The sequence below is a fragment of the Syngnathus leptorhynchus genome, chromosome 4 (genome assembly GCF_054491065.1).
Source record: "Syngnathus leptorhynchus isolate UIUO chromosome 4, UIUO_Slep, whole genome shotgun sequence".
NCBI classification, from domain to species: Eukaryota; Metazoa; Chordata; class Actinopteri; order Syngnathiformes; family Syngnathidae; genus Syngnathus; species Syngnathus leptorhynchus.
In genome coordinates, this window is record NC_141198.1 from 10,207,679 (window position 1) to 10,227,606 (window position 19,928).

A 19,928-nucleotide genomic window follows, 5' to 3' on the forward strand; every position below is an offset into this window, starting at 1 on the left:
TTTTATTTTTCCATCCCTCATGCATATTTTACATTTCTTTTATTTCCTCTGGTATCCTGGTGTGTGTTAGTGATGGGTCCTTGTGTAGGACACATGGCAGGAGCACAACATATACTGCACTGGAAAATGAACTCAAATCAATGTCATGTGAGAAAAAAAAGTAAGCCTTTGATTAAAAGACTCTGAAGCTTTTTCCGAACTGAGCGTTCCTTATCTTACTCATTGGGGTGGATGGATACAGAAAACACAGTGTAGTAATGGACAAGAAAAAGGGAAGTCATCCTCTTGATTTCATTTTTTTTTAAGAAACACTTCTCTGTCTTTTCTTGCAGAGGGACACGAGTGGCGAAGGCTGCAGGAAAAAAAAAAAAAAAAGGAATGAAGGAAAGTGTACATTAACGATCGAGTGAGTGCTGTGCTGCATTCGCATCCCTCAGCAGACGGCTGAGGACTGCCGCTGTGTGTGAGCGCATGTGTGTGTGTTTGTGACTGCACTGCTGAAGAGGAGGAGGAGGAGGAGTAAGAGGCAGAGTGAGCACGCTCAGACTCTACAGGACCATAGAGGAACGCAGCAGCAGCAGCAGCAGCAGCGCTAGTGTTGGCACGCGCCGGGTAAAAGTCCCAGCACCGTAAGAACTGGACACGCCGACGCCACCCAGACCCCTTCAAGCGACATGGCTCAAGCGGCCAAACACCTCCGCAAAAACAAGGATTTAGAAGCCCAAGCAGAGCAGGAGCGCAAAGAGAAAGAAGAGGAAAAGGTCAAGAAGAGGAGCCGCTCACGGGATAAAAAGCGCAAGGTACTGGGATGATACGCAGGTGTCTTAGTCAGTCAGGGATGGGGTAGATTCGGGATGGAGGGAGGAAGGGAGAGAGGGGGGCTTCAAAGCTTGAGATGCCCCCCCCCCCTCCCATTGCTAACTAGTCTGGGGTGCCTGGGCACACATGGAAAACCAGTCATGCTGTGTTTCCACTGTGTGTACTCACATCCTCCCTGGCACACATGTATGTCATGTACATACAAACACGGGAAACCTTCCAGCACACTGCATGCTTTCCTAATCCTTCCTTAATGCCCAGTTTATTGAGTGTCTTCAATCAATTGTCTGCCAAGGAAGCAATTTCCCTGTCTCCGTCCCTGTTTACACTTTTTTCGATCCACTCTTTAAATTTTCACTGTGGTACTTGTCATATTTGACATGAACACGAGTCATCTAGTGGCCAGTGCGCCGACCTGCGTTTTAGCTTTTTGCTTTGGAAATCCTGCAGTGGTGGAATACCTGCAGGCTTCTGTTTTCTGTCTGAGGATTCCCATGGAAAGCCAAAGCTCATCGTAAACAAGAAATCACTGCTCCGTCACTCGCCAACTGCAGGGACCTATGCTAAAACTGGCATGTGCGCGGCGGCGTTACTACCCCTGTTTCAATTTTTGTTGACATTAAAATGAGTCATCTGCTGTCTAGTGTTGGTTGGAAATAGCTCATCAGCAACCCTGTCAATGTGCATAGTGCCAAGCTGGCTGAAAACCAATCTGGTGCTGATGCAGTAGAGTGTTGTGGCCAAACACATAACTACACCCTCCCTCGAGTTCAGGGAGGCTTACATTTTTCATTTGGTAGCCATCTCAAAACAAAGGAAGGCAGTTTGGCTTCAGCGTTGCGCAAGAACGCCGAACTCATATTGTTGACGTCAACTTGTGCTCTTGAGCTCTCCTACATGTACAGAAGTGTGAGAACAAAGCATTTTTTTGCACGTGTGTGTGTGAGAGTCTGGGAAGAGTAGAATGTAAGTAGGGAAAGCCTGCAGCGCTCTAACAATATGCATGATCACGGCTGAGGTTTATGCTGAGGCTCTTAATGCAGCCCAAGTTTGACTCAATGTGCATTGTTTCAGGGATCCCATATCAGTTACATAATCATGGAGCTTGAGTTGCTTAAATAAGCCTTTCCACCCTCCTCTCCAAACTCCCCCCCCCCAAAAAAAAAAAACTGTTTATGTCTAATGCATGCCTTGTCAAACCTTTTCATACCTTGTCAAAGTGACTTTCTGTAAAAAGCAACTATGGCTCACCACGCTATATTTTATTAGCGCCATAATAAACATTGAGGTCTAATAACAGAGAAAATTCAAATTTAATATGATGATGTTATGTTGCAGCTACATTAGGGTTTTCTATCAAGATAGCAACTCTCATGTGAGGAACTGTCTAAAGCATGTTGTTTATTCCTCAATTCTCGTATTGTTCAAGGTTGTGGGTGAGGACTGGACTCGACCTAATCATTGTTTGACAAACATTCACGCACACTTATCATGAACAACCGTTTGAGGAGCGCTGTCCATGATTGTATATGTCGTCTGTGTCTTGATTTGACTAAAAGGTCACCGTTGGCGTGTATAGTCTGCTGTTTAGTCAGATGGTTCGATACAAGGCGGGAAATTGCGATGAAAGACAGTTGTGGCAGTCCTGACCCATTAGTGGTACGCACTCACAAGTAAGGCTCATTAATGGAATCTGTCTGGTCAGTATGCACTACAGCTACTTTGCCAATGTAGACGGTGGAGAACAAAGGTGTTGGCTGCAGCACTTCTTGAAGGTAAAAGACCCCAGTCTCTCTATTACATAAAGATTGAGTTGGTTTGAATTCAAGTTTTGCCTCTGTCTGCTTTTCGCTGCCTTCCAAACTCTCTTCCTTTCTCAGAGCTACCTGTGCCAATGTCTGAGAGAGATTGTAATAGCTGTCTTAAGTGTTGATGCAATGTTAATGCATATGTGTGTGTGTGCGTGCAGGTTGCTGCAATGGATTAGTGGTGCTGCAGTGGTGACTAAGCCTGAGCAACTGGAGTCTGATCATGTCTGTCCGCTTAACGGGATTCTTGTTATCAGAGATTAAAGTGAACATTTTTGAAGAAATCCATCTGTAGTTCCAACCCCTGGCAGTGCACTTTTGCTATTGGCTGACTGATTCATCATCTCATTAGTTAGTCAGTTTTATGGACAAAGATGTAGCCCTAATTACCTCTGCAAAGTCAGCTATATTTTAAACACGGCTTTCTGTGTGTTGGGATTGAGTGGAGAGTTGTAAAAGGCAGTGAGCACTTTCCTAGCCTAGACAACATCACAATCTGGTACCTAATTGTTTTACCAATACAGGTAGGCTCACTGTACTTTGTAAATTACCCCGAATAGTTTATTCTCTTCATTTGATAGATTGATTGCACAACTCACGGCGCAGTTTCACTTTTAAGCAAACTCAGCCTTGTGTTGCTACAGCATGTAACATTTGCAGTCACCTATAATTTCAAATGATTGATGATTAAATTGTTGATCCTGAGATTGTTTAGCCAATTAGACTTTGAATAATTGAGAATATTGCCGTCATCATCACCATCTACTGTATTTGAGCACAGTTTGTGGGAAAAACGATTATCTTTGAAATGGAAAATGCAAGTAAGAGCACGTTTCTCTTGTATTTTATTTGTTGGATTTGAAGAGATATTACACTATACTGGGCCCTAATTATTAATTACAGATGAACGTTTGAGCCATTACTTGTCATTACGTTTGTGAGCTCCTGTGTCATTATGTCCAGGTCAAGTCAAGTTTAGGTTAAGATTAGGCAATAGTTTTACCATGGAGAGTATTCAGGGAAATGGTTGTAAATCACTTGTGTCAGTTCCATGTCCTTTGAATTGATGGAGTGTGCGTTCGGGTGTCCCAGTGGAAGCCCACAGTCAGTTGACTCAGCAGGCTTGGTCCAGGCATTCGTTTAGGTTGACAGAGGCTGGAACTGATTGTATATGAATGCTGCATGGGCAGGTTGGCCGGGAGCTACAGCGTACACTTCTTTAATTAACATTGCAACGCAAGATGCACATGAGGCCAATCCACCAACAACACCACTCCCTCCTTCTTTCTTCAGGTTTTTTCACATGAGGTTGCAGAGAAGAGGTTTGTAGCTGTTAGAGCCAAAGCTCACTGGGTGAGGCGGTGGAACTCCACAGTACCAAGGTCTTGGCCACTGGTTTTGTAGTGATTGAAAATTTGAATTGCAGTTCTATGCTACTGTATGAGGAGCCTCAGAATGCAATACAAGCTCCAAAAATTCACACCACAACGAGTCCTTGTGCTATGTCACCTAATGTGCATTTGCCCACCGTCATTTATTTGCAATGTCCTGGTCCTATTCAAATTCAGAAGCATCACACAGCGTGTATCTGCCCCAAGCCGTTCAGGTTTATTTTCTTCAAGAAGAAGTGTGCCCCTATTGTTACGTTGATTTAAATTCTCTTCTAAAAACAGATGAATGAGAAGAGAAAAGAGTCAACATCAAACATCCAGCTGGCTCTCCTTCTCTGCAGGGGGTCGGGCTTTCCCAGAACTCTAAATCTTTTGAGTATTTAGTTGTGAAACACTTTCATTCTGTCACTGATGGACTTTTTTTGCGACTGTAATGATTCATTGGAACAAGCTGGAAATTCTGTGTCATAAAAGCACAAATCCACGTGACTGCCGATGGTAAATAAAGCTGAGCCGACACATAGGCACAACTGCGCCAGTCCCAGCGTTAAACCCAAATGACGGCAGCATCTGCCTTTGTTCATCCTCCCACTGCAGCACATAATCTATTTATTTCCGAGACAGCACGTGAAATGATGTGTCATATTGAGAGGGGCTTCCTCAGACTCTCCGTCAAGTGGCTCCCTCTCTCCCGTCTTCCTCACAACGTCTCTCCTTGGCCACTTGCGCTAATCTCTCCCCTCAATTGTTATTCTGACAGTGCAGCTATTACATAACTCGATGAAAAGAGAGCGATCGTGGTTATTGAAATGTATCCTCGTAACGCCAAAATAAAACGGAAGAGATGGAAACTAATACAGATGCAATACAGTCAGTGAGTAACGGGACAGATAATTGCTGTTAACAGAAAGCTTCTTGCTGTGCAGATCTGTCTTTAAGATCCTTGTCGATGAGAGAGCAGAGAGGGAAAAGACAGGTGGTGGAATCACGTGCTTATTGCTCACAGATGCTGCAGGTTCTGCAGAGTCTCTCTCTCTCTCTGAGACATCCATGAGATATAAGCCTGGGAAGTCTCGGATCCGCTCCCCCATTGATGAGCTCTTAGCTTACTCGGATTGTCCTACAAGACTATTTTAAAAATGAAATCTCATGTCTTTGACACAAAAATTCATTAGCGTGGTCTTGAAGCGATAGTGTGGATTGCTTAAATGCAACCAGCAGCTGTGCTGTGGAGTCAGTCTTGTGGTTTGTGAATGAATGAATGAATGAATGAATGAATGGAAAAACGCCATGACGTAAGATGTTGAACTTCATCCAAGCAGATCTTGCAAATCAACAGAGAGATGGAATTTAAATACAGTAATGTAGGTTTAGGATGGCAAGACAAATTCATCTCTGCATCTTTGGGGTCCAGGTTCTTTGTTCTCTTTTATGTTTGTTTGTTTTGTTAGAAAATAAAATCATTGACTGTTAAAATAGTTGTAAAAAGATTTCTTGACCAATATATGATATTGAGTCAAATGATATCCCTATTCTGACTGCTCAGCAGAGCAGTAGTTCAATGATTCTTTCAAAAAAAGAAATAGCACTACTGAAATACATCTTACTTCTGTCATGTGTGTTTGTTATGGTGCACATTTTCACTCAATTCATGTTCTCTTTTGAATGTCCATATGTCTGCGTTATTTCATAAACTACAACTGAATATTGTCAGACTGTTTGTCGTGTAAATGCATGAAACCTGAAACCAATCTGTGTTACAACAGGATTCTATGATGCCGACCTGTCCGTGGCCTATATGTGCTTCCAAGGATACTCAGTGCTCCTAAATGACATTTGACTGAGTGCAATGCAGATTTCTTGAGTTGTCCAGTCATCACTGTGTCGTAGCATCATCGCCCAATTATTAAAAGCTTAGCCATTTGTAAACTCCTTTATCCGTATCCTCGCGAGGGGAAGAAATGATTTAACTTTTGATTTGATTCTCCTCTGTAGGAGGACAGCCAATAAAAACAAGAGAACACGAGAGCTGTGATTCCGTTAACCAGATACATCTTTCATCATTTACTTAAGATGCCAGCATTTTTAGCACATCTATTACAACATAGTCCTTTTTTGATGAGAGTGTGTGTGGGTTTTTTGCCCTTGAAAACTCAAAACATGGAAAGGATTTTTGAATAAAAATTCTCAAGGATATTAGTAAGTAAAAAAACCAACACTTTTGGGTGTTCTTTTTTGCCATGCTTGTTTTCCTTGGAGGAAAAAAATCATTACAAATATATATTATATTATATATATCCCCGCCGTGCATTCCGTTGCTCTACCGAATATGAAACAAACCGTTGGGCGGGCCCTCGCATTTATAGAGCAGAGGCACGTGGCACATAGAGTGGCGCAGGATTTACTAGCTAGCTGCGAGGAGAGTCGTGTCACCCTCCTTCTAATTGGCTGACCCTAGAGATAGTTTTTTTTTTCCTCCAGCTGATGCAGAGGCAGGTGCCCACGCCTTTCTCCCTTCCTCTCTCTCCTCACCTCAGTGTGTATCCCTCCTATAATCAATTCCCTTGCTCCAATATAGACTCTCCTTCCTTTTTTCCAGCGCTCTGCTGCAGTTACACCACTGCAGGATTTCTGATCTCAACACCTCTTCTGCTCACATTCTCTTAGAGTCACACAGGAGTATACAGCAAAGACTGAAAAAAAGTCTGAAAGACTGGAAACAAAACAAACAAACAAAAAAAAACCCTTCAGGTTACATTTTGGTTTCATTCTCTTTTGCTGAAATATATTTGTGGGCTTCTGGGGGGTCTATTTCAGATGGAAAAGAATCTGTGTGATTGCAGTAACTCCACAAGGTCAAATGCACCTCCAACCGGATCACGTTACTACACACATTCATGTAGACTTGGCACACCCACTCACTGTCAGCAAGACCTTAGTCAGCAACCTCCGTGGGTGTAGGATGTCGCCACCTAGTGCTCACAGAGAGGGCTTTCATTTGAGTAAGGCTGACATCATCTACTGTACTGTATTGTACTGTAAAGCATGAGAATTGATTGTTAGATGACACACACGCACACACACAAGTCACGGTTGCATCGATTAAAAAAAAAGAGGTGTAAATAGCCTGTATAAATTCTTGTAATTGGTCAGAGGAAAATATTTTGACACAAAGTACCAAGCCTGGCCTTTTACTTGCCCTCTTGAATTACTATTCTATCTATTTCTAATTATCTACTACCTACTCTGATGTACCACATGGCCATACACTTTTTTTGACTCGGACAGTGGATTGTCAGTGAGATGAAGATTATTTTGTGAATTATTCATTGTTATCGATGACCGAGTCATATTCTGACAACTCAGCATTTGTCTCTCTTCATCTTCTCCTCTTTCCTGTAGCCGACACACAGTCAAGCCGCTCCTTCCCTGGTTTTCTTGGCCCCTGGTGCATTTTCCTTGCTGCAGAGTTAGTGCAAGTGCAAGCCAATCTATAGCAGAGCTTGAGGCATCTCAGGGTGCTTAGTTGCTGGTAATGGAGAAATAATTTGTTAGAAGAGAGAGCAATGTGACTTTGGCCTCTGCACTCCTTTGGCAAAGACACTTAATTGCATGTACACCCATAAGTGTGCATGCATGTGTGAGTAAGAGAAGCCAATGTACCTAATCGTTTTTGTTTGTAGGACCATATGGCCTCTGGGATGTTCGCTGACCCTTACGGTAGATTGACACATTGTCCTTCTTATTTAAAAGCGATTTCTGGCAGATTCATTGTGGATTTTAAAAAATCGGCAGTTCTGCTATTAAACATAAAATGATACAAGTGGACACTTAAAATATACAATTTGTGTTTACTGCTAAGGATGAGCTAATTTTCAAGTTCATCTGTTTTCTTTGCCTACGTCGCTTGCCGCCACTCCAATTCAGTCACTTTTGCATTCTTGCATCCTGCTGAGGCGAGGAAACAAGACCCACCTCATCACTTTCTTTATTCCCTCGTACCACATCGTATGTGGGCACATTTCTCAATTTGAATAACAGTCACAAAAAGGGAAAGGTCAAATTCTAATGAGTCTTTAACATGTTTACCTTGAGTTTTTCCTCTCAGATTCAGTTTTCTGCATCACGTTTATTTTTAACACTTGTTTTTAGAGACTTGTGGAATCCTTGACCTTCAGCCTCGGTGGTTATGCAATGTGCTCGGAATATCCTCATACTGAGCTGAGGTGTGTGCGGGAGTGAAAAAATCTGTTTTGTGTGTCTGATAAAGTGTTCCACACTACACTTAATGCAAATCCTTTTGAATTAGGCATTTAAAGTTCTAATCCTAGACAACCAACAGGTTTGCCCTATTTTAGAATCCTACAGCAATTTGTCATAAAGATGCTAGAGTCAGTTTTCTTAGGGTTTATGGAGATTCAAGTCTTTTCGGAATGCTGAAAAAATAATAACACAATCTATTTAGCTGGGTGTGAGCCAAAGGAAAATTGCAATGTCTTACTTTATGTCTTACTGCTGCTATTCCACCACATTTGCTAAGAAGTGTTAAGAATTAACTGGTTGTGCTCCCCCTGCTGGTCTGAGCTCTAATTTGCCTGAAGCCTCAATGGCATGAGATTGTGCTGGAGGGCAGCACTCCTCACTGAGGAATGAAAGGATGGAATCTTTCAAGAATGCAACACTAATGTTTTTCCAAGTTATGGTGTTTGTGGTGCTTAGAGATAGCCAAGGAGTGTTTATTTTTAGACAAACACGCACATACTCACGTAAACGTGTGCATACGTCACACCCGCCTTTCCCTCACTTCCAATGCAGCAATTCAACGCGGCTCTGCAATACTGGTACGCAGACTCATCAATTATTCATTATTGTTCGGCAATGCACTTGACAAAGAGTGCAAATTAGATGTTAAAGAACCGATAACTTCCCAGTATGCATCAGTGAAACAATTCCACAGCTACACCCTGTTAACCCTGATGGTCAATCAAATCTTAAGCTCGTGATGACATTGAGCAGCAATTAAGGCAATTTTGGAAAACACCAGTGCACTGCTCGTAAAGCATATTGTAAGTTCTGTGCAGCTTCCTCCTCAAGTCAACACTTGCTCTCAGCACTGATAGTTGGGCAACTTCTATAAATAACCTCACCACTGCAGCATATTTATGTTGAAATCAGCAATGAGCGTCTTATTGAAGGGGAAATCAACCGCCAAATTTTTAACAATAATTGTTGTATATGTCCCCATGAGTCTAAAAAACAGCATTCTGATTAATATTGCGTTTGTGGAAAAATAACAAATGAGCTGTTTTGATCCAACTCAGGGAGTGGCCAGTTTGCCACTTGCTGTCAACTGAAAATGACATCACAGTTGCCGGCTTTGAGGTAACAGCCAATTATGACTCGGCGTCAGAAAACTGGTGAGCAGCGATGAGTTGGAACTGAGTTCTGGCATCTGTGATGATGTCATTTTCAATCAACAGCAAGAGGCAACATTTCAAATTCTGCATATGATACATTCGGAACACTTTCGATTAGTTGGGTTGCACGCATATAATTTATTTTAAAAAAAATGTGGGGGTCGACTTCGTCAAGTGGAAGACCTCCGATTATGTCATTTTTTGAATCATTTAAACAACCACCTCAAAGAGGATATGGGGAAACAGGGAATTCTACCCGCAGGAATCATAAAGTGTAGGTTATTCTTTTTTCCCGCACTGCAAGCAGATGAGATTTATTGGAACGCTAGTGATGCATTCACTAAGGACAGAGAAGAGGTGAATGGAGTAATAGGAAGGAAACAAACAATAACTGTGATTTTTAAAAAATATATGTTATCTATGAAGGGCAGTTTTAGTGAGAAGAATGAAACAATGAATCTGGTGGGGCAGGCTGACTCTCGGTGCGGAGACGCAGATTGTTACTGGTCTGGTGCAGGGTCATGAATGATTTAAAGACAGCAGAGGTGAGCGTCATCCACCCGCTCTCAAGATACATGTTGTCATTTATGACCCGGCAAGGTAATTCAGTTTCTCGACCAGAGCAAACTGATCTATCAGTAGTATAAATAAATCTGGATTTGTGTGTGTTGCAATTCTGCTGTACTCCATCAAGGCAATTGTTATATTTATTCGGTGAACACTTGGTACACATTGTCTCTTCTTGAGACACTTTCAATGGTTCACAAATAGCAATAAAAACAAGGAGAGAGTTAATGGGAAGGAGATAGACATTATAGTTACATGAAGGACTTAACCAGTACAACTGCAACTAAATCAGCATTTGAGTAGTCCATTCATGCTAAGATAGTTGGCCAGTCAGTAAAACAGTTGCTATCCGATCGATAATAATTGGATGTTTGTCTTGATCTTCTGCTCTGGTCAGTAGTAATGCAACAAGAAATAGATGTACTGTAAGACTGACTTAAAGTGCCAGTGCACCAATGAGGACAATTGAGGCTTTGTAGGCAGGAATCTAATCACAGAGATCTAATTGCTCTCAGAGTCCAGATAGACGGAATCTTTCGATATTTTAGTCGATATACCAATTTGGTGTCATACCGTAGTGATAACAGAAAACTCACAGAGGTGCTGTTTGTAACAGTTGATGGAAGTAAACGGGAAATCGGACGTATCTGTGGAACTCCAGAAAATATATTGATATTTGTATTTATCATGTGCCGTCATCGAAGACGTCATTTGAAATGAGCCAAAGGATACTTATGGTAACCTACGGTTCCTAGCTTTGAAAGAAATTCAACAAGAAATAAGTGTCTTGCTACTCTCTCTTAGCAAACCGATTTTTTACTTAACTTGATTATGCTGTACATCTCACATGTATATGTCATGTAGGAAATTGAATTGTAATTATAAGGTATCATTTATAAAGAAAAGTTCTGAAAAGTTGCTGTTTGGTTATCAAGTGTTTCTATATCATTGTCCACTTTAACCATAAAGCCTCTTCCAGAATTATTGTAGATTAACTAAAACTAAGGTTTGGTATGATAAAGAAATTATGATGGCGCTGCTTTGGCTCGAGTAGAGGATTTAAAAAAAAACAACACATAAATCAATTATACATCTATTTGTGACGGCCACAATAAATTGTAGTGCATTAGTATTATATCAATGTTATACTATACTATATTCATTACTACATTTATAGTGTACAATTTTTTTTTTAGAGAACTAATTTGTGCAATAGCAATCTAATAACGCCATTGAAGCGTGTGCGTGTGCATGTGTGTGTGCGTGTGTGTGTGTGTGCTCAGTTGCAACGACAGCAATTGAAATGCATCGGACACCCGAACACACTCACAAGTTCTGGAGAGTACTTGTGTGCAAACACATGTTTGGCATTACTGGCAAAAGGACACGTTTGGCAGAGATTAATAGCAGCTTGAGTGTAATAGAGTGGAGCTGAATGCCGCATATTGGGGACGGTGTTGGGTGGTAGCTTGTCTTTTTTTTCATGCTGCATTGTTTATTTTAGAAAGAGAGAAAACAAAAGTGCTGCTTACAGTCGATATTGTTTTAAGGCTTGCGGTCCATTTTTCAGTTTTGAAAAGCCTTTTCTTCACAGGTTCTAGTCAAAAAGGTTCATTATGTACATTTTCACTCAATGTCCTCATTATAAAGGAAGGGTCAAGATAAAATGGAGATGTAATATTTTATGTCATGCTCATTTCTGCTCATATCTTGTAGTCGTTCAAAAGAGCCATCAACTCCCACATCTTCACTTTCATGCTTTCATTCGAGCCTTCTGTTACAATGCTTGCTCTCCTCACACATCCAAACCACTCTCCGTTTTTCTTTATCCAGTTATTGTTCTCACTCCTTCCATCCACTCAGCTTTCTCAGGCATGCTCTTATGCTTTTACGTGTTGCTTTTCTTTCTTGTCCCACCTCAAGTCCTCTCCATGTTTGGTACTTTCTATTGCATGGCTTTGACAACCCACTTCAGTTACTCATGTCCTTGAAATCCCATTTGAAGTGTTCCCTTTTTTGCTGAGGGTCTCCTCTGTGGTTGTGAGAGCGCAATATTTTTGGGTGAAAAGAGAAGTGTGTGTTTTTCACAGGCCGCAGGTGTGCAGCACTAGTGACGTTTTCTTTGTGTTTCTCCTTGCTTGAATAATGTACCGAAAAGTTAATTTAGGTTTTTGTTATGAACAAAAGAATCGACTACAAAGGCCAGGAAGTTATTAACTGAGTAAACAAAAACAAAAAAACAGGGCTTTCAAAGGGTTAGTGGAAAAATGTGAACATGGTTGATTCTCTTTTAATTGTATCCCAGTCAAGCAATGGGATTACATAGGATTTGACTCATACATGAATCTGTGGGATTGAATATCTCTCTGTATGCTGTTCAGTCCACCAAATTAAGACCAAAAAATAGTGAAATCAATCTAAAAGTGAATTTCAGCAAAATATGCTGCTAAGCTCACACAAAAACTTCAAATATTAGCATATTAAAGTAGTGTAGTAGAGTAGCGTTCAGAAAATATCAGATAATTGCCTGCTAATTCTATGACAAAAATGATTACTTTTCTATTTAACAAAGTCTTTGTCGCCATCTTGTGGTATCTTGTTGTTACTTGAATGTTACAGTAAGGCCACAAAACACGAATATGTGAGTTTTTCATATACTGAATACAGTTTCAATAGAAATATTTGAATTTGTGAATAGTGAACCGAATAGGCGGCCATTTACTATGCTGTGAGGATTCAGTTTTATATTTGTTCACTTTATTAACTCAATTGCACAACTCGCATTCCAGATGCTTAAGCCACCATCACTAATGCTAAATGTATTGCCTAAATATGTTACACTATTCAGAATGTTAAAATGTTACTTTAAACATACTATTTGAACAGTTGTAGTTTGGAACAGAATGACAAATTGATATCCATACATCAAACAGAGTCAAATCAGCAAATCAAGAGCTATACTCTATCCACAGTATTACTTTATAGACTGTATGCTTCATAATGAAGTGCAATAGTCTGTTGCACGAGTTAAATTTGTTTGCCAGCTACTGCGGATTTGGGTGACCTTGTGACTTGTTCACATATGTCCCTTTGCCGAGCGCTCTCGTCCTTCACACTGGTCCGGTGTCCGGGTGTCGGCTAACATTGTTTTCGAAGCAAGAAAAAAAGAAGAAGAAGAGGGGACGTGACCTTGGGAAAACAAGTTTGAATTTTTACGTGATAGAGAACTAGTACTGAAAACAGAGACTGTGAGGGTGGTGAGACCATGAAAGCGTTTTGACTGTCCACGAACTGAATGAGGCCCGCTTTGCTGATAAGGACGATGAAAGGAATAATGATGACGGTGGGGTGCAAATGCGATGCTATTTTTAGATGCATTCAGCTTTCCTGCTGCGTGTGCATGACTGTGCCGCATGTGTGAGGATGGATCTACTCGAATGAACAGGTCATATTTGCAGGCATGTGCTTGGCTTTATTCAAGATCAGGTTTACAATACGGTCCGTGCATTGTGCCCTGCTCTGTTATGTGTACAAGTGTAGTTGGATGTCTTGTTTGTGCCGACTACACACAGAATCTGAGAGCTGCCGCAAAGTGCTCGCCCACATAGGGCCTGCTTTAAAATGATCCCACTTAGTGGGCACTAAATTGCGAGTTCACTCAAACAGATTGCGCGTGCTGTTGCACGTGATCTACCAAGATTGCAATCTTTTACAAAAATCACCAAATTTGTATCTGTCAAGTAGGGAAACTGGGATTCGTTGAAAATGGAGGACATAGTAATTATTTGTATGGCTTATGGCATAAAAACAGATACATTGAGAAAATGACACAATGTGTTTAAAAGTTTGGACAAACACACTGGATACACAATTTGTATCAACAATTTGCTAATGCATTTTCTACATTCCTTATATAGCCTGCCTTATTTTTCCCAAAAAGTTTTAATTGCTCAATTATTTAACAATACCAATAATACCTCCTATGGAAGAGGAGAAAAAAGCTACGTTCATGAAAAAATGAAGACCACTCAAACTGTTCAAGGGCTAACACCATGCAGTTTGGATTTAATGGTTAATTATTTATGCAAGTGGATAGCAGCCACTGCTGGATAGAAAACATACAAAGTCTATGCATGAGATCAGTATCAAGATGCAACGTGACAACATTCCTATAATACGCTGGTGTTTAATCATACAATCTTACAATCATACAATCATACAAGCTCACACAATCTTACACTCAGCACATTTCCATCCCACCTCACTGCAGTGCTGTCAATCGCACAAGCCGAATGCTCAAAAGGGAAACATCTAAAAAGCTCTCGAGGAACTGTTAAGGTCCAAAGCATATTAATATGTTGATCTTAGCGCCATCAACTTGATAATCCGAAGTGAAATAGTTCATGGTTTTAATTTTCCAAAGTGAGGAGGTATGGCCTCACTCTGAATGGGATTTTATGCCTGATCCACATTGTAGCACCGCAGGATGGACATGTTCCTGTTAGGTTCCTTGTATTCGTCCTCTGTTGCTGGTTGTTCACATGAAAAGCCTTAAAAAAAGGGTTAGTCTAACTTTGTCATGTGTGTAAGCATGCAGGTGCAGTGGGGCTCATTTAGAGCCAGTGATTGAGGGGGGGGCTTCAGTGTTTCAAGTCCCCAGAGAGAGCTGGATAGGCTGAGAGAACAGCTCTGATAGATGGACTCCAAAGCTCCTGACCCATTCTGCTGACTGCTAAGTTCATTAAGAAATACATCTTTTTATGATGCATTTTTATCCTACTCTCCTTTTTTTATACAATATATGAAACAATGGCGGCATGGTAACGCACTGGTAAGCACGTCCGCCTCACAATTCAGAGGTGCAGGATTCGAACCGCCTCCAGCTTTCCTGTGTCCACCATGTGCCTGTGGGTGCTCCGATGTCCTCCCACATTCCAAAAACATGCACGGTAGGCCGATTGACCACTCCAAATTGCTCGTAATGCGACAGCAAACCGTCTATGTGTGTCATGCGACTGGCTGGTGACGAATTCAGGGTGTACCGCCCCAACACTGCTGGGATAGGCTCTATCACACTCGTGACCCTCGTTGGGATAAAGCGGTTGAGAAGATGGATGGGTGGATATTAAATCATACCAACCGTGACAACTGAGGCAAAATGTCCTTTATCTAGCTACATGACTGTCCTTCAATCCCTGGGCCTATTCACACCTACAATTTCGAGTATTCTTTTTCTACCATACATGTTGGTGTACTCTGAAATGAATAAGTAAATAAATGAATAAATAAATAAATAAATAAATAAATAAATAAATAAATAAATGTTTCTCCTTATGATTAATAATGATTTTGTCCTTTACAAAGTTCAATGTGCTCTGTTTTACAACATACAATGTATTCTCTCACATTACAATATATTCTAATAGGTCTAATGTTAAGCAAATGTTGTCGTCTGAAAAGCAAGTGTCGATCACTTTTGAACTTATAATCTTATTGCTGTTGGATTTTGTGGCATGACGCCCTTTGTATGTTTCGATCAGACATTTTACGCTGATTATTTCAGATGAGACTGTGTCCACTAATATGACAGCCATGCCCGGGTGGAGGTATTGTTTACGATGATGTATGTGGCACAGCAGATGTTCCTGCTGGTTTCGTCTTGGCATGGCTCTTTATTGGCTTCACTGATTAACGCATGTAACGTTTGTGCTGCAATTGGCAAGGGAGTTTACTGGAGTGGTTGCGGGTAGTGTTGCAGTCTTAACATGAGTCTGCGTAATCCACCGGCTGTTCCACTACGCGTGAGCAAGGCTCTAGGCTGGCCCCATACAAAAGGCCAGACCTGAAAGCACAATAATGAGGCACAGGCTGAAAGAAAAGACATGTCTCTTTCCATTTCTCTGAGCGAAAAGAAAAGCGCAACATAAAAGAATCAAATGCAAGAAAGAACGATGAAAATAAGCCTCTCAAATCCAGGTTTTTGGCCACGCTGTCTTTTTGAGTTTATCTTGTTTTCATGCATGTGTTTTATTATGGTAATGCATCAGTGGATAAATCACTTGGGTATGGAAAACCATTGCTGTGTAATAAAAACAGGAGGACAAAAACTTAAAGAGACAGCTCAAAGTCATAGATAAACATCAAATCCAAAGGTCTTCACCTTTTTCCACCCACAGCAGCCAAACAATACAAATCCCATGTTGGGAATGACTGTTTACTGAGTATCATGTCATAGTTCACAGTGCACCTTGACCCCGTGTATATACACTGTACACAATGGTGTCACATACTCCTATGTTAAAACCCTTCCACGTCTATGGAAAATAAGATGTCACACCAAAGAGCCAAGATGGTGAGGAAGGCAGGGCCAACGTGAAAATCGAGTTAATTGCACCATCTTTCCCTTCCATACCACCTGGAGCTTCAAACTGTGCCCTTCCAGAATTTACCTCACAAGCTCACTGAGCTCTGTTTGCCAGCTGTCTGCAATACACTTTCACTCACCCTTTCTTTTCATTTACACCTGCTTACATGTAAAACCTCTCACCCATTGCAACTTTCACAAAGTAATGTTTTATTTATTTGATTCTTTAAAGTTTGGATTCTTAGAATGTAGCTATTTCTGACTTTGGTCATGTGACGTTCACACGCTGAGTCGTGATTGGTTGTTACCTGAGCCGTAGGATTTGTGATGGGGCAATGTATCCAGCCCTGAGACGGATAAAAACGGGGATTTTCACATGATCAAATGATCACTTGTACAACCTTCCTAGGGAATCGCAATGTCCCATCACTGATTAGCTATTTGTAGAACAGGTCAGTGGGCCACTCAGGTGGTCCTTGGAGCCTGAGGTGGTAACCCATGCTCTAAAGTTTAGAGCATCTAAGCCCTACCAATGTAGCAAATGCAAATGCATTTCAGACTCACACTTTGCCACTCAGATTAATAATAAAACCTTCATTATCATTATTGTATATGATGGAGCTCAGGTATGCTACTTTGGTGCTTGGCTCTTCGTATGGCACATAAACAGAACACATCTGTTCAGGTGTTGCACAATCTTTTTTTCCAAATTAAAATTCACAATATGCAAATTTTTAGTCTAATTAGGGACTAATAGTTTCAAATGATTATCCACATATTGATGTGATAAAGAAAAATAGCGAGAGTGCAGAAAGCAGAAAGCCAACTAACAACTCTTAAAATAAAAAATGCCCTACAAGCAGAAATCCTGGCAGTCTCGCAGATAATTTACTTCATAAGTCATGGTCAGCATGCTAGTTTGGGCAAGTCATTTTCGGCTAATCTAATTGAAAAAGTTTTAAATACTCCCACGCCTGTAAAGTCAATTACGCTCTAGCCATATATTTTTTTCCTGCAGGAAGTCAATGTGAATTTTTCAATTAAATTCCTCTACTCAGAGGAAAATAAAAGATCTATACATTTTTATTGTTCATGTATCAGGCTCTCATACAGTCAATGTAACCACTGCTTTTTCTTCTCTGCTCTTTCTGATACGATCGAGTATACCCAAATAGCAAGGCGTTGCTAGTTAGATGTCCAGGGACTACGAGTGTTATCCCCTTTATCCTCCTAATCTACAGCGTAACGCTTTTGAGTTCCCTCTGTGTCTTTTTGGCTGCCCTAAGGCTCCCAAAGGCTCCTCAGTGAAACGGCCTTTTTCTCTTATCAGCACCTCTCAAGCCCCTCAGCCGCAGCCGTTTCCCACCTCCTCCTCTTTATCCTCCACCCCGTTGCCCCTCTTCTCCCATCATCACTACCCGTCTGCCACTTAATCCAATTATCCTTTTAAGCTGACACGCTCTGTAACTCATCACAAACTCTGCAGATGACGCCGCCGCATATCATTTGGTCACCCAAACATACAAACAGGACCTCACAAACCATCAACGACACCAACAACCGAGCTCCCCCAAAAAGAAAGAAAGAAAGGTCACGGCCAAGTGCAACAGTGACAACTTTGTGTGTAAATCCATGCAATGTGCTGCAGTGCCTTCACCTGGTTTAGTCTATTTTAGGCTTTCCTTTCAAAGGCTTTGGCCTCTGCTGTCACCGTGTGATTCACTGTACCCTTGGGGTGACTCCGTGTGTGTGTGTGTGTGTGTGTGTGTGTGTGTGTGTGTGTGTGTGTGTGTGTGTGTGTCGTCCTCTGCTGTGTGTTGACTGTTGCATCTGTTGTAGCTGACACTTCACCTTTGCCCGTCTCCTGATGAGTGAATCTCATGAGAGTACATGAAACTTCCTCAGAAGAATCCTCAGAGAAAAGGACACTCTGACTTGCTTTTAATGTCTGACCTGTTTTATGCGTTTATGTTCACGCTTGTCGCATTTAGTTCGCTTTAGAAAAAAAAAAAAGTCGAACAAACTTGAGGAGATAGGTCTCAGTTTGCATATAAGCAAACTCTGGTGTAGTGCAGTTCAAAATGTGAAAACAGCACTAAACAATGACTTTGGCCAGCATTTAAATGACAGTAGAAAACAAGGAGAAGAGTCTCACAACCCCAGCATTCACGTGGACCGAACCTTGTCCCAAATAAAATGCGGGTAGTTGATGCCTCCAAAAATGTATATTATTGCCTATATTGATTGAATGACGGATGGATGGATGGATGGATGGATGGATGGATGGATGGATGGATGGATGGATGGATGGATGGATGGATGGATGGATGGATGGACGGATGGATGGATGGATGGATGGGAGGCCATTTGTAAATATGATTCAAGTATGGACGCGTTTACATCATTGGTAACGGTACAACGTCATGTTGCCAACACTGAGCTTTATCATCAATTAGTATAAAAGGAATTTGCTGTTGCAAAGAGTACACCTACCAGCATCACTTTATCGTGAAGTGCCATATCTTTGCCAGTGAGTCAATTGTAGTTGAGGCCATGACAGGGTGATTAATCTGTAGATTGTACAAATTTTGACATGCATTTTGCTGCAGAGCGGTGCCTGACGCCACAAAAATCGCTGTGTTCGGTTGTTGTTGTTTTTTTATGCTGACGCCACAACAGTCGAGAGAAACAGATGGGAGTTTGTGTGTGTGTGCGCGTGCATGTTGTACAGTGATGGCTCCCAGCAAAGGTGGCTATAGTAGCCAAAAGTTGTACTCTGGTAAGACAATAGTGACTTGTAATTCTTTTTATCAATCATCATTAGGTGGACAAACATCACATTTATGAATGTGCCATTTGAGATATTGCCCAACAATTTCTCTTTAACTGCAACAATAATAATCAATAATAGTATGAATAAAATTGTGTAGCGGGATTGATTTGATTGTCATGGAATAAAAGTTTCTCTCATACCCAAAAAATAAAAGAACATGCATGGTGCATCAAATTTACTCTGACACGTACAATTGATCCACCAGGTGACTGAAGTGAAAGTACTAGAAGGAGTCTTGTTTTTATTATTCGTGGGACGATTACACAACAAATATTTGTCAATGTGTGGCGTATGAACTAATGAAGAACACAGTACTTTTAATGGGGGGGGGGCTGATCTGTCCCACCACACACGTGGGGGTCTGATTTTGGGTAAGTAAACGTACATGCTCAAGCAAACCAAGAAGGAAATCCAGATTCACTTGAACCATGACTCAGCTGATTCATTTGTGAGCATCAACACCACCACCTCGCCCATTGCCATCAGATGGCCATCGCATGTGTGACATCATTGTGTCGTGCTACCTGTTTCCCAAAGACAGAATATTTTTGTGGGGGGTGGGAGTTTTGGGTTGAGTGGTCGCCCTTCGCGTTACCCTTTCTGTCTTTTCTACCCGTGTTTCAATATGATGTACATTTGTTGCTCTCTTAATCTTCCTTGCTTCTGATTTCAGTTGTGTCTACTGCTCTCCTGCCTGTCTCTTTTCTATCACTCCATCTTTTGCAGCTC

General features: G+C 41.2%; 1 protein-coding gene across 1 annotated transcript in view; it reads left to right on the top strand.

Annotated features, from left to right (window-relative positions):
- The first annotated feature begins 508 nt into the window (after nt 1-508).
- The window catches only part of ank1a (ankyrin 1, erythrocytic a), a 59,022-nt gene continuing 39,602 nt past the window's right edge, over nt 509-19,928 (top strand). Inside the window, exon 1 of the mRNA XM_085909649.1 lies at nt 509-800. Within this exon, the coding sequence (XP_085765775.1) occupies nt 675-800 (126 nt within the window). The 5' untranslated portion in view covers nt 509-674. The remainder of the gene's footprint in view (nt 801-19,928) is intronic.